The following is a 22,310-nucleotide window of genomic DNA, read 5'->3' as shown; positions in this document are numbered from 1 at the left end:
ACTCCAGAAAACGCAAGCAGAAACTATTGTGTGTAGCTACTGATTTTTAGGGGGCAATGATGACCTTATTGAGGTACATCAGAGCAAAATTCTATCCCAGCATGTAACTTAGAGGAGTGACTTTCCATGTAGCTGCCTACACAGACTTCAGGGCAGTGGCCTGAAGCTTTAGTCAGTCAGTTCCTGGGCCTGAAAGGTGTTTCTTCCTCTGTTGGAAGCTGGGTTGGAGCTGTTTCTTCTGACTGTTTCATGACTTCTCTCAATGTAGAACCAAGTTCTGTGTGCCCAATTTATCTCCTGAAGATGTAATTTCTTTTGGTGGCAAGGATAGGTTCATGTAACAACAGATGGCAATGCAGGGGAAAAGCAAAAAGAATGGTGATAAGAAGTTTATCTCTAATGCTGGCTTGGATTTTGTCCCTCCTGCTGTGTTAAAATGGTTGCAGTGAGGTAGCTGAATGTTCATCCTTCCGTGTCTGAGCACATGTATCACTGTTTCCTGGGTACATAAAGGCATAGCTACAGCACCAAGTTCCTTAGGTAAAGGATTCCACTGATCTCTGTTGTTCAGATTGGAATGATAGCCAAGTACCCACTTGTTTCTCATACAACCACTATTGAATTTGGGAAGCAGGAGATGAAAAATGAGGCTGCTGCATGAGCTCTGCAGCACAAAGCAGTACAGAAAACAAGGAAGTTTATCACAGTGATAATGATCATATTTTGTGGTGTGTAAAGTTATAGTAGGATTTTCTTTTATTGTTGTTAGCCAGCCAGCAATCTCGATTCTTCACTCCATGCAAACTGCTGACCAACAGGGCACAACCTTCTGGCTGCTAGTGTCATCATTTACTGAATCTTGCTGCAAACAGTGCTGTGTGCTGTGGGTGAGCTGTGTGCTCAGCCTGTGTGCAGGGAATTACGAGTCTGAAAAACATTTCCTTCTGCTTCCTGTGTAAAGAGAAGGTCTACTTCTAGGGCATACTCATACTGTTAGGGAGAGGAGGATAGATTGTGTGTATTTGATCTAGAACAGGGATCCAGGATCCACAGGCAATGAATAATGAGCTGATCTAACGTAAAGTCTACTAGGAAATGCAGAAGTTACCATTTCTGCATGACAGGGACATGCTGTGCAATACTTTGTGGTGTGCACCCTTGTGAATCTTGTGAGTAACTTCAATAAGTACTTACACCACTGAATTACTGAGACACACTGTGGACATCTGCTTCCACACTTATCCAGATCCTGCGTGTGCTAATACGATGTTTCACAGCTAAAATCTACTGCTTTAAGTCCTCAGCTCCTAAAGAAAATAATGTTTTCTTGTTTTTTGTGCACCTGGGGCACCTAATGAAGAGGTGTGCCTGGTCTGACTGTTCTTGTCAAAGCACCATTTCACTACTGGAAGAGATGCTTCCCTCTGCATCTGTCCTGGCTGCACAGAGCAGAGACTCCCTCCCTCCTACCGCAGTATAAAAGAAACAAAGGTTTGTGGCGTGAACTGAAATGAAAATGTTCAAAAGATTTAATATTAAACTCCTCAGCACTTCCTGAGCATTGTGATACCTTTGGGTTAAGTCTGATGGGTGCTCTGTCTGGAAGTGTTTTAGAGAATTAGAAGTAATGGAAATTAATATTTCAATTGATCTATTCAGTTCTGCAGAAATAACTGGATGGCCTCTGCTTCCTAAATAAGAATAGAAAAGGCTGTGACCAGAGCTGGTCACACAGCAGTCCTGTTCAAAGTGATTGGGTCACTGCAAAAAGCCTGCTTTCTTTTAATAGCCATCCTATGAGCTGAAGGATGGTGGGACAGCTCTGGAAGACACTTCTGAGACATTAATTGCCTGTGCAGTATCTATCTCCCTTCTCTGGATGTGACCTTCACCTGCCAAACCCTGACAATCCCAGTTTGAGAAACCCTTCCCTAAGCCTGTGTGAGATGAGGCCTGGCCAGTTGAGAGACCTGATACAGTGACTTCTGAAACCTGGCAGTTTCCTCCCCCAGGCAGCCTGTGGGGCTGTGCAGAAGCACTTTGGGAAGCAGTACATCCACAGCAGTGCAGCTTTTAAATCAGGTGCAGCTGTGGGACCAGAGAGTTGTGTGGAGTCCTTAGGGACCGGAAACCACAAAGGCTGCTTTATCTTGAACAGTTTCTTAAATGCTGTGGATGTTTGTCTTTCAAATTGAAACACTTCAGTGATTTTCCCCGTGAAGCACACAGCTATTCAGCTAAAGCATAGAAGCTCTGAGACTTACTCAGAGCATGGTCAGTGAGAACAGCAAAGGCCTCCCCCAAGAGAGAGGGAGCTGCTGACAGTCAATGAGGACATGACACATGTTTTACATGAGGGCAAACCATCTGACTTCATTAACTGAGTTGACTCCTACACTAAAAAATTAATTTAAAGCAGTTTACCATCCACCCCAAATGACAAAGTTGCATCGTCAGCGTGGAGGGGCCATCAGGCAGTTTCCGTTATGTGCAGTAGGAATTGTAGCTCCTAATATGCTTTGCTATAGCTGTTTGCCAGAACGCATTCTACTACAGTTAACAGGGGTTTCTTCAAGCAAAAATATCCAAGTTATTTGGCTACCAGAGCACTGCACATTTCCCAACCTTTAAATTAAGAGGGAGGAAATTTGGCTATAGTAACAAATATGTATATTGTAATATGGAGCTCTTCTGAAGGAAAACATTACAAAAGCAGGTTTTATCTCTATCAATGAGGTTCCAGAAGCTTTTCCCACATACTTAGAGGACCTGGAATGTGTTCTTCTGATTACTGAAGGTCTTTTTGTTGTAACTTTTTATCAGAAAGAGGCCAGAGTTTGAGGAAGTAATTTTTCAATATGCATAAAACGTTCCAAGCAAGGGCCAAAACAGGGTGGAGCAGTGAGTTCTGTGGCTGAGATCAGCCCTATGAAGAGCTGTGACCTGTTGACTGTGTATTCCAGAGATGATGTAATCCTAATTTAATGTTCTTTTTTTTTTTTAATTCTGTGGATTCTCAGAGTATTCTTTTTTTTTTTTCCTCGCAGTCTCATCCCACTGATTCCTTATTAGCCTGTGCAAAATGCCTGCAGTTACAATTCCCTGATGGGTGTGAACAACATTGTCCTGGCCAGGCTTCACCTCTGAGCTTCTGAGTCTCTCTCAGCCCTCCTAAGGATGAATATACAATAGTTTGTGCTTCTATTTTTCAGCAAAGTAAAGAAAGGAGAGAGGGATTTTAGATTAATACATAATTGATACATAATCAGTTCTTTTGTGAGCCTACATGAGTGTACATAAATGGACAGACATTCAAGACAACACCCTTCTTACCCACTGAGGTCTTAACTATAGCTTTATTTCAGAGAAAACTGTTACTAACTTTAGCGGCAGAGCCCTTTCTATTGCTAGCACTGTGAAAATTCTCCTCTATACAGTTTGCTTTAGCTGTGGCCGGCTGCTGACCCTAAACTGTCATTTACAATAGTGCTAAAATGCTACCTTACATGTTTCTCATACAGTAAGTTGGCATTTCGTGACAACTGAATGTGAGGTTGCCTGATGTAATTACTATGAGGGATAATGGAGAATAGACACGTCGAGTGTCTAAGGAAATACTCCATTCCGAAGGATTGCATATTTGGTTGACTTTTGGCAGCAGATTCTTCCCGTCAGCACATCTGAGGAATGCCTCCACCACGCTGTTGCTTGGCGAAGATTAAGCACAGAGGGTCCAACAGGACTAATCCTCAGGGCTGTTCTGAATGAACTGTGCATAGACCTCTTGCAAAACAAGTTCAGGAAGGCTGCCTGGCTTGAAGGAGCCCTTTAAAAATACTTTTCAAAAGCTGCTGTAACAGCCCAGCACTGCAGGCAGCCTCTTGAGTTGGTTAAATAGAGTGGTTCATAAGCACTCACATGATAAAGTTCAAGGGTGCCACAGTGGACGCAGTGTGTGTTCTGTATCTTCCAGGTGATATGAATTTGATTGTTCAGGTTATTGCTTCAGTGGAGAAGACATTCAAATTCTTGTTCCCAGTTTCTGAAATTACTGCAGGATCTGTTGGGTGGAGGTAAACTTCTGCAGCTGCCATCCCTATGGAATAACCGGTACTTTTCCAGCTACACAAAGGTGGAGCAGCTCTCTCGTACCACCACATTCAGTCACTCCTACTGAGAGGGAAGTAGCCATTGGTGTGGGAGTGAAATGGCCGCAGTTTGTCAGAAATTGCTATCTTAGCTCACTACAAATGGCTAAACTATTTCTCTTACCCTTCCTTGGTGGGGCACAATGCTGAGTAGCTATGGAGAGGCCAAAGAGACTTTCTAAGTCAAGATATAACCTTCCTCCCTCTGCATCTTGAGTTGATTCCCACAGAGCTTTTTCATAGAGGAGAAACATGGTAAAGAATGGGAAATTGCAGTTTTAGTCAAATTGTTTCTTTTTTGACTGATCTGACACATGGCAATGCCAGTGTCTGAAGCCATCTGGTGCTTACCAGCTATATGTAAGGTTGGGACTACCTCGTAGGCTGTCTCAAGGGAAATTAATAGTATTACCTTGGGGGCTGGGAAGTTCTGTTATTCATTTCAGAGGGCAAGTGAGAAGAGAATTCATCCTTTTTTTATTCCAGCCTGTATATACATCCACACCTTGTAAATATAGTTGAGATGGAGGCTTTTAAATATATTTTTACAGCTTGTTTTAAAACTACAGCTTGTTATAAAAATACTGTGGAAAGTGGGTTGTACTTACTGCCATAAGAAGCCTGACCTGAAATAATGGCAGCCTTATAGGATATGGAAGAGGAACAGCTGATACTGATACAGGTGAAGAGCTGGGAGCTGCTTGTATATGTATACATTGGATAAAATAGTTACCATAAGTACATGTCTAAAAATAGCTATTCCCCTGTGTGTGGGTTCTGAGCAGGAAGATTAACAACATGGCACGTTGGCTTTCTGGTAGATGATTTATATTCCTCTACTGTCTTCCATAGAACATAAATGTTTGCAGTGGGCATATTGTACATGGTAGCATTTCGGGCACTTGCTTAAGTGAAAATTCAGAAGTAAATGTTTTTCCTTTGGAATTCACTAAGGACTTTTCAGCTGTTGCAGGGACACTTTTTAATGCTCTGCTTTCACTTCACTGGTGGCATAATTAAAATATGTTTGCATCCCATCCACTCTGCACTGCTGTCTCATTTTCCTTGCCCTTGGAGTTTAAGTACTATAGTCTATACAGCTAAATATATATATATATAAATATTATGCCTATCTGCAAAACACTATGTACACACAGAAAATCGGGGAACTGAAATACTGTTTTCAGAAGGATCTTAATCAGTAAGGGGTTATTCAGTCTTTAAAGACATAAACCAAATGCTGTGAGCAATTCAGAGCCAGGATGGCTCCATGCAGCTCCAGCAGCTTACAGACCCCAGAGTCCAGGACCCCCTGTGGCTTTGTGTTGTGATCCAGCAGCTAGAGCAAAACTGGCTGGATCCTGGGGTGTGTGAACTGTGCAACATCTCAGAAGGACAGCCTTAAGATTCTACTATGAATATACCTGTTACAATACCAATCCCATCTCAGTTGTTACGGTTATGAAATAACAAGTGTAACCTGCCTTTTGGAGTTGTTAACTGCAAAGTCTCTTTGAAAATGTAGTGCTTGGGGTTCCTGTTAGCTTCAGAGCCCAGTCTGTGTAAGCAGCTGAGGCTTTTGGAAGCTAGCATGGACTTGGCTGTGGGGAATTCTTTTTTTTCTGCTATGAAGGACAATTAACATAAATGGTTAAATGTGTGGTTCATCTTCAGTTTGCCTGCATGTTTATACTTGAGAATTAGGTTATGTTGTTTATTTTTATTGTTTTGGACAGTATCTTGAGAAAATATGTCGATGAAAGTGATGTGATGGTGTGATTAACTGTCAAATCAGCAGCTACTTACTGCTGATGATGCAGGAGTTGGCCTAAGCTGAGAACATCAGGTTGTGTGGAACTATTTTCTTTAGTCCAGTGTCGCGTTTACTGCTTTGCTTTCTGTGATGTCTGCTTTGTATCACAGCCTTCAGAACCTGCCTCCTATATTGCGTTCCTCCTCATGCAAGGAGAAAAATAACACCCAGTGTTAGTTAGAATGAAGGATTGGGTTGTCCTTCTAAGGTGATTACAGGTTACTCTGGTTATTCCTTCAGTGTTGAAAGTATTCCTCTTAATGAGTTATAGTTTTAGTACTTTCATGCAGCATACCCTTATGCTCAGCTGATAGTCTGCCTTCTCTGTAGCTCTATGAACAGAGGATCTTCCTACCCCCAACTGTTGTTGCTTTGCTGATTCTGTTCTGCTTTGACTCATGGCAGGATATTGCAGAACTGTGTTTTGTATGATGTATGGGTATGGAAATTCGTAAATGAGATTCCTTATTCCTATTAAGTTAATATCTTTGCCTGGATCTTAGAAGTGAAAATGAGAATAGTAAATTATTGCTGTGAGTTAAACTGCAGTGAGCATAAAAGCAGAGCTGTTACAGCCCCATCTGAATGGTTGCTGCAGCCACTGTGGGCAGCAGGAGCAGCACTCCAGCTGAGATCTTTAGCTGTAGAAATCTGATCCTCAGGAGGTTTGTTTTTTTCCATTTCTTATTTCCCAAATGTTTTGCTGCTGCTAGAAATGAAAAATGAAATGACTCGGATTATTTCCTGATCACCACCTCATAACAGAGCTGTGGTATTGGCCTTCATTGGTCTTCATGAAATAAGAGAGCTCAAGTTCCTAGTTCAGGATAGAAAACCCCAAGCCTCCTGTAATGCTTTGCCTTCATCTCCTACTCCACACAGGGAGCATCTTCAGTAGGAAGGTTGCAAATACGATAGGTCCAAGGGGGACCTTGATGAACTGTGCCTTCTGTTGTCTGCTTATAAAAGGTGCTCCATGAAAGCCAGCTTAGTTTTACACATAACATAGGCAAAAGCTGCCAGGTAAGGTTACACTGACTTGTTAAAACAGATACTATTTTTCAGACTTGCACTTTCTAGATTTCTACCAGTCACTGTTAATACCAAACAGGTATTTAGGTTATAAAACTCATACACAGAATTGTGACTGTACAAGAGAGCAGAAAGCCCTTGGAGTAGTATCAGATGATGGCCTGCCCTCTTCATTTTAACACTTGGAATGTTACAATTATTTTAATATAATTTGACTTGCATTAATATGAAAGTATGATTCCCATTCGTTCAAAATTAAACATTTATAGTGGCTAATGGTGTATTTTGCCTTTAAAAAATTTATCTTGTTAATATTTATAAATTCTTGTACAAAATGCACTGGCATTCAAGGCATTAATGTAGATGTTGCTATTTCCATCTTAATATAACAAATGCGTAATCTGAAGTAAAGCATGAAGTAAAAAAAGTCAGCTTTTACTGCACATAGAGGAAATAGATTAATTAAAGTGTGAGTTCTGTGGCTTGGAAAACATGAACAAAGAAATGCAGTTATTCCATGTTCAGGCTTCTGATCAGCTGTACCAGGTGTTAGAGAACGTAACCACTCCAGTTCCAGTGCCAGGGTTGGGCACTGCTGAAGATATTTACTGCTTTTTTTTCATTCACTGCTACTTTTCCCTTCATTTTGTGTGCTCTTTTGCTTCACTAAGATGCATGCTGCTTTCATTATTCATCTGTACATCAAGAGCAACTTTGAAACAGGCTGTATTGGAGAACTCAGATGAATAATACTGCTAATAATAACCTGTGATATTTGATGCTCTACAGATTCCCTCTCTTGACTATCCACATGTGTATATTTACATTCCGAATGCTCTCTTCATCTGAGAAGCAAAGCACCTTAAGGTGTTTAAAGCTTTTGTTCAGGGCAGGCATTACACAAAGCTGCTGTGCTGTTTCTCCATGCTGCAACAGGATGATTTCAATGCAAATTTTGAAGTGCAAGAGAAGGCACCTTGCTTTATCATTCTGACAGTGATCGTAAATTGCTCTCCTGCCAGGCAGGAGCAGCAAGATGTGTCTGAGAGGCTGGAGGAAAGATGTTTTCCAAAGTAAATCTTTATTGATAGGCTTTTACTTACCCGCATCAAAACTTAAGCAAAATGTACAGTATGTCACCTGATCCTTAATGCTTCCATACGTACAAATGACAACTTAATCAGGGTAGGACAAGAAGCTGTGGAAAGGTGAGCAGCACCAGCAGGCCAACACCAGGAGAGCCCTGGCTGCCTGCACTGCCCTTAGTGTTTGTTAGCAGTGTCAGGTAAGAGTGCCCAGGATGTTTTAGTCTGAAATGCCAGGCGGGGACGTATATATTTCTCTAAGCCATGTTTGTTTCTGTTTTCAGCAAACAAAGCCAGCAGAGTTTTCTCTCTTGTGGTGTTCTTGTAAAAGCTGGCTATAAATACAGAACCAAGCTATTTCAGCAGAGCCTTTGTTCCAACTCTTTTTTTAGCACCTGTCTGTATGGCTGTTGTGCTTCCTTGCACTGCTGGGTTTACCTGAAAGGCTGCTTGAGTTCTTCATACATTGACCTATTCATTCTACAAAGCTGTAAATCCATATTGAGCCGTTTATCACGAATTACAAGCTTTACCTGCTGTCAGAGCATGGCCATGTGCACCAATCAGCGGGGTATATGTAAAATAAAATAGTCTTTAAAAAACAGCAAACCCAAGACATCTTCCATTCTCATACTAAGGCAGCAAAATGCCCTGATTTCAGCATCGTGATGTTTTTGTCTGGCCCTGTGTTTAGAATGTGTCTGACCGCACTTTGTAGAAATGAACCAAGATCAGATGCTTTTTTTGTGCCTTTGCCTTTCCCCTGGAGGGGAGCATTTTAATGGCTCTGGTAAATTGATTAAATTAGGTTTTGAATGATACAGACTTTGAACATGCGGTGTATTTCCGGATGTTTCCTGTAGCAGAAACTAACTTGCTTCAGGCATTTGTCCCCTGTCTGGGATTCTGCCAAACCCTTCCCTGCCAGCACATTGGTTTGAAGCACCAACTGTGGTTATAGCCTTCCAGAAAGCCTTACTTGCTAGAGTTTTTCATAACTGTTTAGATAAGAAGCATTCATTATGTTGTCAGTAGAGAACAGTTATTAAAACAATACAGAGCAGCACAATCAAAAATTCTGAATCCTTTTTTTTTCTGTAGGAAGAAAAACGTCATTACTTGAAGTCAAGTATGACTGAAATAATGTAATCTGATTGAGCAATACTTCACGTTTCAATTACTTTGCAGTTCATAATTTAAACGAGAGATGGCATGATATACAAACTGGTGATCCAATCAAGTAAATGCAAAAGGTTTCTAACCTTTTTTCTAGCTACATTGATATTCGTTTTCCCCCCAACTCTAGGAAGGTAGAAGTCTCTTGCTGTGCTTATGTACCACTTTTCTCTGTTGATGACTGAATAGAAGTGCTTGTCCTCCAGTTATTTCATTCTTTTCCGTGGGATGGAAAACAGGAATAACCATGGCATTATGCATGTACACAAATAACTTGAGGTTACCAGAATAGCTGTAGGTAACAGTGGATGTTCTCACTGCACTTCTGTACTCCGTGGGTTATTTAAGGAGCATGTTGGAAGTTGGACTGCTAGCTCAGCAGGCTGCCTTTGTTTGACAGGCCCAAAGCAGCCTGCTCATGGTGAACATAATGGGTTGTTTGGACAGTAGTGCGTATTACAAATGTCCCTCTGGGATTATAGAGGGGGATTTCAGAGGTTCCTGTACAGCATGGCTGGTGATGTTCTCAGCTGCCACTTGGGAACCACAAAGGCACAGTGGGTGTCATATCACTTCATCTCAGGCTTTTACCTCTAGTAAAATACCTGCAATACCTGAAAATGGGTTTCCAGAAAAAAAAAAGTGTTAATTGTCAACTCTTTAGCTTCACCTTTTTTGGTTCCTCTGACAATGTGCTGCAGCCTCCTGTGCATGTGCATGGTGGGTTTGCACCTTAAGCTTAGCTTTCCATTTGATTTAGAGTAAGAGATCAGCTGTCCAGTTGGTAAAATAGCATTCATACTAGAAGCTTTCTGTGGTCAGCAGTGACTTTCAGCCTATGAAAGAGACCATTTTGTCATCATCTGTATTTGTCATACCTGTCAGGACCATTAGACAGAAAAGCTGTGGGCAGGTTTCCATACAATGACATTGGCTGGAACTGGATCCTCTCTCACCCTGTGCCAGCTGTATTGAATTCCAGCTGCATGTTGCCAGCCGTGCTCTGCCCTCAATTACCACTGGGCAATCCTGTCCACAAATTAAAACGTTTCTTGTAATTTAGTCTTCTGGATTCTTGACCAGCAGAGCTTTAAACATGCTGAGAAAAATTCTACCCTGGAGTAGGAGGAAATCTCCCTAGTCAGTTAACATGAAAGGATACCAAGTGATTGAAGTGCCAGTGCTTTGTAGTCCTGTGTGTGTTGAGCTGAGGAGGAAAAACTGTGGAGTTCTTCACATCCAAAGCATTTTTCCTTCTTATTAGTGAGGAAATGTAATGCTGATACAAACCAGTTCACTGAAAATTCATACATCAAGTACCAGAGATCACCCATGTACAGCACATTCTATATTATTCCTTCTATTTCTTCTAGCTCATTTTTATTTGTCAAATTACTGCACTTCATAGCATGGACACATGCATTAGAGGGGAAAAAGGGAGATTTTACCTCCTTATGGTGGCAGAGAAAATGAACTTACGTTGAAATGACTTCCTGTTTCTGATCTCCAGGTTGCTTAGCAGCTTCTCCTAAGACACCTGGGGGTGATTCTTACCGTAAATCAAGTGTCTGCCTTTGAAATTCCTTGTAGGTACTGATTGTTGTCTATACCATGTCATTAATTAGCGTAATAGTTTTCCATTCTCCATTTCCATTTATGTCTAAGTTGTAGATGAGTCTTAATTTATTAATATTTGCCATGACGGGGTTAATCAAAACTCAAAAGTGCCTTCAGTAATGGAAAGTACTGAAAAGTAATCTTATTGTTGTGAGTGACGAAACCACAGTATTCTTTGCATTTTGAAGAGAGTGATCAAAATACACTTTTGCTTATGGCAGAAGGTCTCCTAATGCAAACCTGAGACCTTGTGGGGTGAATGGCAGCTCAAGTTCTGCAGGAATTTTCCTTCAGACAGTGGAGGGCTGCTGGCAGGAGGCTGTGGTCAGACAGCCCTGGCTGGCTCTTCACTGGGACATGGCAGCTCTGGTATATGTTGTGCTGCCATTCTTTTTGGACTTTCTTTTAAACGTAGTTTCAAAACGATGACAGTAAGTTTACTTCTTGTTTAATAATATTTAGAAAGGTAATGTTAAGCCATCCTACTCTGGCATGTTGCCTCCTCAAGTCAAAAGGAGGCACATGGTGGATGTGTTTTGAGGTAGTGCTGGAGCTGAGAGCAGGGAGGTAAGTGGTGCCTGCTGGCAGGTCAGTGAGGAAAGCACGTGTCCCATCTCTGACACCCAGCTCTGTCCTGCTCTGCTGTGCCACGGCAGGTCAGTGCGTGGAGCTCAGGCAACCTGCCAGGCCGCCCTATAGAACTGAGCAGTGTGGCCCAGTCTTTTTTCTGAGAGCTCATCCAGACTCCATAGGGAGGAGGATAAAATGCTGCCATCTGTTCTCAGGAAACAGAAGAATAAAAATATTCCTGTTGCAACATTATGTATTATGCTATTTATTGTGTTTGGGGATGGAATGTTTCTCTTCTGAGGTGTGTGTTTATTGGTTTCTCTTGTATTTCTGCTTATTTATATCTGGCTCAAAATACCATTCAAAGTTTCTATTAACTATAAAAGTTACCATGGAGAAAGTCAATATTTGTTTGCATAATTTACCCTAGGACTGAATGCCATTTCCTCCATTCCCCTTCTTGCAGCTGGCCCACATGAGGGCTTTTATGGCTACTGAATCGAGTTCAGGGACTTAAGTCAATTAGTGGAGGTTTATACTTTGCTACCACACACAGTGCTATTGTCAACACCACAGCTGTTTCCTAGGTTATGTATATATAGAGGGTGACCTTAGTACAGTAGCTCGTTTTGCAATGTGATCGCTGTTGGTGAATGTGGTTTTGTGTTGTTTTTTTTTCCCTTAGCAATCACCCTTTGCTGCATCCTAAATAAAACTGTAAGCATCAGACTTGCAGGGAATTTAGTGTGAGGAGGCTCTGTGGTGCCAACAGAGTGGTTTGCAGTATGGGGCGATGAGCATAAGAGTGTGCAACAGCTACAAAGTGGCGTGTCTGTAAATATCCCTGGCTTTTAATTTAGGCTTCTGAGTGATACAGTGCATCTTTGTGGTGAGACATTTAAAAGCAGACAAAAACCCTTCCTGTGTTCCGCATTGTGTAGGGGTGAACTGGTGCTGAAGCCATGAAGATACTTTACCAAAACACTTCTAAATACAACATTAGGTGCATGATGAGACTTCCTCTGTAACAGTCTTATTTATCCATTTGTTTAAATAAGCAGTTGGTAATCAAAGTCATTTATTTACCTTAAAATTGGATTTCTATCAACTGTTTTATATGTATATATAAATATGGAATATATGGGATATTTATGTATCCATACATATTTTATATGTGTGGGACATTTCAGTGATGCTTGTCATCGAAGAAACCATTTGAACTTAGTGGTTGCTATCATGATAAACAACTGTAATGCAATTGGAGCTTCAAGCAGAAAAAATACTGGTTTTAGAATGCTACTTGCAGAAGGGCATGGAAAATAAGCATTTCTCCACACTGCGTGCTGTACACGTGATTTCTCAATATAGCACGTTATTTAGCCAGGTGTCACTAATGCTTGTATGGAAAGGCACTTCTATACAGGACATAAATTAGCAACGTTCAGATATTTGCTTTAATCCTGGCTGATAATTACTTTCATAGCCTTCAGACAGCATTGGTGGAGTTTGAAATTCTTTCCCATTCTTTTTTCAAAGGCACACAGTTGTGTTTTCCAGAATTAGCCAGTATTCATAAAGCTGTGTTAAAAGTAGTCGTTTATTGTTCCATTTGGCTTTTGTGTAGGTACAAAACACAATGGGCACACACAAGTTCACTCATCTTACTGAAATTGTGAATAGCTTAAACAAGAAAACATTCTAAGCAAACAAAACTGCTTCTCTTGCAGATTGAGAGCTTTTGAGATGATGCCGATGACACGAAGCATAACAAAGTGTTGTTAATCTCAGCTGTCTGCTAAGCTCAAATAAATGCTTTGCACAGACAGCACGTTATTACTGACATAGAATGAAAGTGGAAAAAAAGGGGAAGCTGCAGGGAACCTTCTTGTGTGGTGTATTTTTTAGAGAGAGCTTGACATCCCCTAGGTGCTTCAAGAGCATTCATGCTCTGTGTAATAGCTGCCTGGATTGTAGGAATCATCTCAATGGTCTTATTTTGTCCAACCTCATTTGAGGGCTTCTCATTCAGTGACAAGTTTGCTAACTGCTGTGTGGGCTGGCTGTGAACCTTGCCATCACCCTGTGTCTGCGGGTTTCCTTAGGGCTTTTTAGCAATGGTATTCAGTCATGCTAAAATGCCCCAAATCATAATAATGTTTTCATTGCAGTCTCATTTGGAGATAATACCTGAAGGTAAAGAACAACAATGAAAATTTGCATTGCTTTTCTTTTGTGCCTTAAGTGGGTCTTATTGATTCATCCAGCCTGGCCTTGAATGCCTCCAAGGATGGGGCATCCACAGCCTCCTTGGGCAGCCTGTTCAGTGCATCACCACCCTCTGAATGAAGAACTTCCTCTGCACTCCTCCTATATGGAGAAATACTTCACGTTAGTCATTTGTGCTGACTAAGGAACACTTCAGAAACAGAGCACTTAGTTTCAGATCTCTGTGAGATGTGCTGCTTTAGAGCATCGGTGTATATCAGCACAGACCTGCTGGTATCACCCATGCTCAGCAGTGGCACTGCAGGCACAGCCAGTGAGATCCTGCACTGGGGACTTTGTGTTGGCAGCATCCACCTTCCAGTGTCTGCTGTGCTGTGAGAACTCTGGGTTCACTGAAGGATATGGTGCTCCAGTTGAGAAAAAGGTGGAGCCTGTCATACATATTTCACTCTTCAGAGACAAAGGACTATTAGATATACCACAGTATCGCCAGACTTGCGAACTGCAATCACCTTGTATTTGCAGTACAGAGTCCTGGTTTATTGCCCCTAAGAATGCCGACCAAAGGTCTTCCTCTCCTTTTTATTCCATTTTGATATACAATTCCTGGCAGTAGTAGAGTGGCCTTCTTAGCTTACAGATGAACTCCTTTCCAGTGCTGCTCTCTGGCTCCTTGTCGGTGTCTGCACTTCTTCTTGGGGGGATTTCCAAGCATCTGCTACCCTTTAGATGATGGCTTTATACAAAGAAGGTGTTTTCTCTTGAAGAACCACTGCTCGCTGTTGGTAAATGAGCTCACAGCTTGTACTGCTCAGGCACAGCTCCGCTGCTGGGGTGAGTCACGGCACCATCCATGGATGCTGAGGGTCTCTTGGTTGTGCTTTTTTGAAAGGAGAGTTGCATTTAATTCAAACAAAAATTAATAATCACACCGGCTTATGGATCTGTTGAAAGAGGTTTTAAGTTGCTTAGTAATATTGTGATGAAATGTAGTTATCTAATAACTGCTGAATGCTTTTGAACACCAGAAATGTGTCTTGCTGTGAGCAGCACAAAGAAGCGGCACTAGGCAGAACGAGAGAATAAAAGATCCTCTCAGAAGCAGCATGGTCAGTTTTTCATAGGCCTTTGAGAGAAAACTCGACATGCTGTACTAAATAAAAATGCTCTCTAGTATTATTTCTTTGGATGCTGTTCCTATAGGTGTAAATAATCAGTGTTGCAGAGTACATAATATCATTTACAATAGCTTTCCACACAAGTGTGGGTTTGGAGGATCAACTGCTGACTTTGAGCCTCAAAATCAGGTCAGAGCACTGACAGCAGAGAATTTTGAGTCAGGAATCCCGGCTTTGGGCTACTGCTGTGACTGTGATCTAATCCTCTTTATGCTTTGCTTTTTCCATCTCTGAAATTTTGTGTGTTTTACAACTCGCTGTGGCTTTCTGGGCTGTCTGGTTTGCATATGCTACTTTACGAGACGAATCTTAACATTTAATAACGTTTTTATCTCCTTGGAAATTCCCTCCCACTTTCCAGTCCCCCTCCCAGTCAAAATCAGAATGTTGATTCCAATCCTCTAACCAGGCCTAAGGAGAGAGTTTGCTGCAGACTTTCACTGGCAAGGTTTCCTTTTGGGAGCAAAAGGCAGACCCTTTTCTTTCCTCACTCTCAAGAGCTGAGTGTCTTGTTTTATGGAATGGAATAAAGAAGCTGAATGCGTAGATCTGCTTCACTTTTAGCTCTCCTAGAGATCTGCAAGGTCACTTTGAATAGTTATTGTGGTTTTCCTCTGTGAGGGTTTATGGTCTTTGTGCTTCAGTATCGCTATCTTTCACACGGGGATAAAGCTATCTTATATTTTGTAAAGCTGTGGTGTGCTTTTCTTTTTTGAGATAGGTAGCTGCAAATTACAGTATGCAGTCCACAACCTCCCCAGGTCAGAGAAGATTTCCATTGCCTTAAATAGCCTTTGGAGCTGTTCTTAGAAGAGCAGAATGACTACAAAGATTCATTGTTTTGCCTGCTCCATGGCAACCGACGCCATAAGGCCTTTTCCCAGATGTGTTTATTTAAAGGCCTTTTAAGTTCAGTTTAAAAAATGAAGTTGTAATTATCGTTTTAATTCCAATTTTTGTGTTACTGGCATTTAAAAACAAAACAAAACAGTGAAGTAGGACACAGTCATAGGAAATGAATGAGCTTGTGAGAGAAGATACAAAATCCATTCTGGGGATACAAAAGCAGGATAAGTACAGTGCAGTATTGGCTTGTGAAGAGTTACCTGGCATATATGAGAATTTCTAGGTTATTCCAGGTCCTGTGGGGAAGTTACCATGGTGTGCTATGTCTGCACGTGGAATCAGTTAATGTTTATTAATGACTGTCATGTGACACCTGAACAGAATATTGTGGGAAGGCGTTGGGCTGTAACCTGGAAATCAATATATCCCAATGTTTGGGTTGGTTTTTTTAAAGCAGGTTATTTTCCTGACATGTACAGGTAACCATGGAGGGGAGGAGCATGAGAAGCTGAGAACTCAGCATGGGGAGAGGGATCCTTATATGTTAGTGTGACTTTTTCAAGCAGTGAGTTGGATTAATAACCCCCAAAACCTGACTGAGAAAGAAGTGACATATTTAGGCCCACGTACGTGTTTTATTGTACAAGACTTTGAATGTTCATGCTCTGTATATAGAGTGAGAACCTGAGAACCCTGGGATTTTTTTCTTTTTTACTTTTTTTCCTTCCTTGGGCAGCACTTTGCTTTTATTCAAGCAAAACACAAGATAAATGCCCATTTTAGCCTTTTAAGTCTTGGAAATAATAGTGTATTTAATGTGATTAAGTTGGGAATTACCCTTAAGCAGGGTCATAATTACTGTAGATTTAGATGACATGTTTTACAAATTGCTGTGTGCTTGTAATTCCAAATTGAGTTTGTTGCACTCTGGGGTTTATAAACTTTATCTTAGCTATTAACGTATTAAATAACAATGATTTATGTAGATTACTGAGTATACCAACATTTCAGTGCTGTGCTTAATTTAAGGTTTAATGATGTTTCTGCACTAGAAATAAAACAGTCAGCTTTAGCAAGGAAGACTGAATAGTTTAACGTTCACTACTGAAGAGTTAAATATAAGAATGACAGCAAAATAGAAGCTGCATTTGTGAGTTGCTCTTTAGTATTTATTGGTCACACTGACCGAAAACTGGAGTGACATGCAGTGGGTGCGCCAACACCTCCAGTGAGTTAACCAGCTTTGTAATTGTAAGCTTTTCCTGCTTGCTTTGGAATTATTTACCCCTAATTTCTGACCTAGTGAGGGTGAGTTCATAGCGTGAAATCTTGGCTTACTTCCTCTTGCGCACAGATTTCCTAGTTCCTTAATTTCTTCTTATGTCAGCTGAATCTTTTTTTATGAACAGAGATAACTTGGTATCATACTATTAGTTGTGCTCCAACAGTTTGCTAGGAGCAAGGGTACTAAGATAGGAAAATTTACTTTCTTGTCTTCTTACCCTGCTCTGTGTTCTACAGTGTCCTGGTGGCAGCTCCAGTGCCAGCTACATGTCAAAATGGCAGCTGGGGAACAAGGGACAAACAGCCTCTGTGTGTCATATTGGTTCTGCCAAAGCCTCCTAGAAGGTTCAGATAAAGTGGAGTAGAAGTCCACATGAGCTCTGTTCAATCCCCTCCTGGTCACCCTCTTCTGAGGCCTAAAACATCACCTCTGTGTTTGGTACAAAGCATGACATACTGTTCCTGTGTTGTTAGGAAAAAAAAATCTGTAGCTATGTGCCACTAAAAAGACTGTCCTAAAAACTCAAGCCCCACCTGTCCATAAAAAATCACAACCTGCCTGTTACATGATGGCTCATGGTCCAGCAGAGATGGGTTTGGAATGCTTAAACATAAACAGGAGATTCTTCCATAAATAACTGCGCCAGGCTGCCCTGACACAGAAGCCACGATGCCATCTGTGTAGTGCATCAATAATTTGTTTTTCTGTGTTTAATTTCCCGTGTCAGAGTACATGTGAGATCTTGTGCTTATAGAATACTTCGTCATTTAATCTCTGCTTCAGGTTTTAAAGACTAAAAGAGATTTAAAGTAATTTAATGGAAATTTTACAGGAGAGTGGTCAAAGCAAACTGAGAATTCGGAGTCGTTGAAGTTGGGGGTGGGGGAAGCTATAACCATTATCCGTGTCGTGTTTGAAATGAGGTTTGTTAGCACTGGTTGGTTATTTTGCTTATCTAGTGCTTGTGTCTGCTGAAGGAAAACTGCAACAGGTTCTGAAATAGGAAACATTTTCAGAAAATGGTGTGTCTGCTTTTGAGATCAGAGTGTCTGAGCTGCCCTTTCTGGTTTATATCCAGCCTACATTCAAACTGTCTGCACTTGGTTTCTCCTCTGGAAACCAGTTTCCATTTAGCAGCTGACTTGTGGACTGCTTATGTCTGCTTTGGATTTGTGCCTGGTTACACATAGAGACAAAGCTTGGAGCAGAAGGGCATTGAGTCAGGACCAGAAAAACATGGAATGGTTGTAGCGTCTGTCTACGATGTCAAAGAGTTCTGTGTGAAGAGTCTGCCTGGATAACTGTGAGATCTTGAAAGCAGGCACTGCAATGTAAATAGTCTCTGGTTTATAGGCGTGCAGTAACATCACTATCAAAACAGTTAGTGTAGGTGTGTCCTTCCTTAACATATTTGAGTTTCACTGAAAGCTGGTTAGACCCAGTCTCATTGGAATCCATGCCTAATGCCTCCTGAGGAAACTGCAAAACGCGTATTCGATCCAGGTGTTTAACTGGGCTTAAGTCATTTTGATTCTTTTATCATCAGAAAGATACGATCAGTTCTCATGGTATATACTGTAAATAAGAAGTATGTTGTATACACAATACAAGGACACAGCTGAGCCTTTTATTGTGCTCTTTCTTGAACCTGATTTCTTTAAGCAGTGTTTTTAGCTTCTGACTAAACTTCTGAGAATTCTCCAAACTACAGGGATCTGGGCTGTTTTTATGTGCTGGAATGTTTTCATTACTAAAAAGTACAGTACAAAGAAAAACTTCAGTACAAAGCTGTGCAGATGATGAGGAACGAAGCCTTTAGCAGTCAGCTCACTGGCCATGTGTCCCCCAACATCCCCTCCTACCCCTGAAAAATGAACAAAAAACTCAGCCAAGAATGGTTCTTGTTTTCTTAATGACTTTCCAGTTGTGCAGTACCCTGGCATCCAAACGAAGACAAGGAGTGGCTGTGGTTAGACAGTTTCCCCAGCTTACACAGACATGATGCTTATTTTGATGAAGGGAAACTTAATTTGGAAAGCAAGTTGTTTTGATGGTTCTACGAAATGTTTTCACAGGAAACTCGGAATTCATCTTGCTTTCTTGTATTATTACAGGATATTAATCATACGGGCCTTGCAGTTTTTTGAAACGCTCATTTCTGTGTACCTGTAGGCAGCAATATTTGTCACTGGCTTTGTAGTGCAGTTTCAGCTGTTCTTTTTGACCTGTAAAGCTAAAAATGCTTTGGGATCGGTCTTTGTGAACAGCAAAGAGCGAGTAGGCTTCAGTTATTGGTGCTGTAGGTCAGCAGAGGAGCTCAGGAAGCATTCTGAGCACTGCAGGCAGCTGTAAGGCACTGTTCCCTGGCAGCAACAGGTTCCAGAACTGGCTGGTTCCTTATCTCTTTGGAGCTTGGGTTAACCTTCCAGATGCACTGCAAGCCCTCTCTTTTGTCCAGGCTTTGAGGGAGGATGGCTTGGGAAGCCTCATGAATCAAACTCATGTTTGATTAGGAAAAGAAGTGTTAAATGTTACATGGAAAAAAATCATGCAATTTCAGTGTTAATATTTTGCAGAACCGTGTGGTTTCTACAGAAGAGGTGTGTGAGTGTGTAAGGTTATGAAAGTTAAAGCACCTTTTCCAGAACTGTAGGAGATAAAATGGTTTTTATTTATAAATGACCAAGCTTTAATTAACTCTGTTTAGACTTAATTTTTTTCCATTACTTTAATCCCTGCGTTGTGGATCCACTTAAAATAAATAAATAAATAAAAATGGGAGAGATTCTTACTCATGTGTCAAATAGTGATGATAAAATTGGGCTATTCTTTATGATCCTGGTGAGGAGCTATTGCCTGCCAGAACTTGCTTCACTCCGGAGCTGCTGTGCTTTCTGAAGCAGTGGAAGTTCCCCACTTAGAAATGCAGAATACAGAGGGCATGATACAGCAAAAACTAGAAGCTTTCTGGGTCAGGATTCAGTGAAGCAATGAGAGCTAATGGGACCTTAATATATTTATTTTAGTTATTCATTTTAATCCAAAAATCTGGCTCTGACAGATGTATATATATTTTTCCTATTATAAACCAAACACTCCTCACAAAAGGGTTGTTCTGTCCCCAGGCCTCCACAGCCCTTCATGTGCCATCGTCCTTTAGACGCTGCTTTGTGTGCGCTCTGCCGGATGAGTTTGCGTTCTGCCTTGTAATTGAGAACCTCAGCCCGTCTCATTCTAATGCAGTGTATAAAAGATGCTTCAATGAAAAGAAATAGGATTGGGACTGTTGTGCTAACGTTCAAAACAACAACAGGGAAGCTTAGATTCTGTTTTGAATGTCTGTGAAGTTGACAACACTGCTCCATTTCCTTGCCTAGCTGCACGCCTCAGAATAAATGGGTGGGATATGTGCCACCAGCACAGCTGCTGCCGTTGCCTTGAGCTGGGATTTGAAACAGGCTGCACTCCTATTTTATGCTCTTATTCTGGCGGATCTGAAATACTTTTAGCTTGGCTATTGTGTGCTGTGCTTTCCAGGGATGCTCCTTGGGTTGCAGCAGAGGCTCAGCACAGCCCTGGGCAGGGCCTTGGCGTTCCTCAGTCCTGCACACGCTTTCACGTTGGACTTTAAATAATTACTAAGAAACTGGAAGAATTATTTTTAGCAGATGGAGGGAGACAGAAGTGAGGCACATGGCAACAGCTGGATGCCGGTGGGGGAAGAAAAGGAAGAAAAATAAAAAGTGATAATAATCTGGATGTTAGCAAACCGCTTTGCTGTAAGGGATCTATTGGAAAAGCCCTTTGTGCTGTGCTCCAAACAAGAGGGCATTCCCGAGGAGGCCCCGATCTCCTCCTGAAGCTCGCTGTAGGTGTAATTAACAGTCTCCAGGCGTTAATTATACCCGCGTAGCGCTCAGCAAAACCCCTCCCGGGCTGCCGAGAGGCACCTGCGCGTCGCCTGGTTCAGGGCCGGCTCCAGCGGGCACCGCTGGCTCTCGGGGCCCGGTCATACCCGGTAATAACCCGGTAATAACCCGGTAACACCCGGCAGCCCGTCCCCTCCACCCCCCCCCCCTTCCCCGCCCGCCCCGACAGCGGCCGCCGAGGGGAGCGGGCGGGGGCGGAGCGCCGAGGGGCGGCTATGGTGGTGGCAGAGCGGAGCGTTCCGTCCGCGACTTCGGCCCAGCCATGTGGTGCCTGCACTGCAGCTCCGAGAGGACACAGTCGCTGCTGGAGCTGGAGCTTGACAGCTGGTAAGCCGTGCAATGGGTCCCGACACACAAAGGGCTCCGCTCGCCGCCCGGCTTCCTCCTGCTCCGAAAGCGGGCGGGGATTGGGGCCCGGCCGCTCGGAGGAGCCGTGGCTGTGCGGGGCCGCCGCCGTCCGAGCTCCCCTCGCTGCCGTACGCGAGGTGTGCGGCTGCACGGAGCTTTAACAGGAGCTGATCTTCGCTCCGTAACTTTGTGCTTCTGAGAACTCAATGGCTGGCGGCGTCCTGCAACGAGCTGGGGGATGCGCAGGGACCCCCGGGCTGGGTGGGCGCGGGGCTGGAAGGCCGCTGCAGAGTGCACAGAGAGCGGCTGCTGCGGGAAGAAAGGAAAGCTGGGCTTGTGTTAACGCGTATCGCTGTGATGCTGTTAGCCGGTAATGTGTCAAAGCTACAAAACCGCAGTTCGGAGCTGCTTGAGAACTACATGTACAAATCAGAGCCTGGACGCCGCGCTCAGACAGCAGTCTGGGCTTTGGGTGGTCCTGTGCCGAGCCAGGAGTTGGACGCGGTGATTCTGATGGGTCCCATCCAGCTCGGGATGTTCCAAATAATAACTTGATGACAGTCAGCGCTGATGGACTGTTACAGCAATCCCCAAGTGAGGGAAGATAGGCCCTGTATTAAATTGGGTGTGTGCTTTTGTGTGGAAACATAAAAGGAGGAAGTGACCGGATTCAATGTAACTGCTTGTGACTTGCTACAGTGTCTTTCCTGTGAAAGAAAGAAGAAGGGCGGTTTTGTTGCTGTTGTTTCTGTAAGGAAAACGCTTGATAATATAGTTTACAGTCATACATTTGAGCCTGTTTTTATCCTTAAGGAGCACAAAGTTGAGCTGTTAAGCGTTCTGTGTGCAGTTGGCAGTATCTGCATAAAGCACATTACATTTGCATGGCTTGCTCGTAACATAATTCCTAAACGTTCCCTCGGTTACACGTTGCCTGTATTCACACAGTAATATTTTGCCATTCAGTCATTGTTTCAGTGCTTTTTTCCTATGTTTGCACATTGCTATATTGGCACTTCCTTTCAGTTCAACTTGATTATTCTGCCTGGTGTGCTGA

The 22,310-nt window shown here is 42.4% G+C and overlaps 1 protein-coding gene across 14 annotated transcripts in view; it reads left to right on the top strand.

Moving 5' to 3' along the window:
* Positions 1–22,310, top strand: part of IQSEC1 (IQ motif and Sec7 domain ArfGEF 1) — a 248,336-nt gene that overhangs the window by 174,329 nt on the left and 51,697 nt on the right. The window contains exon 1 of one of the 14 annotated variants that reach the window (XM_015874701.2): positions 21,081–21,232. The exons of the other annotated variants lie outside the window; for them this stretch is intronic. Within the exon in view, the coding sequence (XP_015730187.1) occupies positions 21,168–21,232 (65 nt within the window). The 5' untranslated portion in view covers positions 21,081–21,167. Of the gene's footprint in view, positions 1–21,080; positions 21,233–22,310 lie in introns of those variants that run through there. 14 annotated transcript variants of the gene reach the window in all.

This window comes from Coturnix japonica, chromosome 12 (genome assembly GCF_001577835.2).
Source record: "Coturnix japonica isolate 7356 chromosome 12, Coturnix japonica 2.1, whole genome shotgun sequence".
NCBI lineage: Eukaryota > Metazoa > Chordata > Aves > Galliformes > Phasianidae > Coturnix > Coturnix japonica.
Note: the sequence above shows the minus strand (reverse complement) of the source record. Positions and strands in the feature narration are given on the sequence as shown.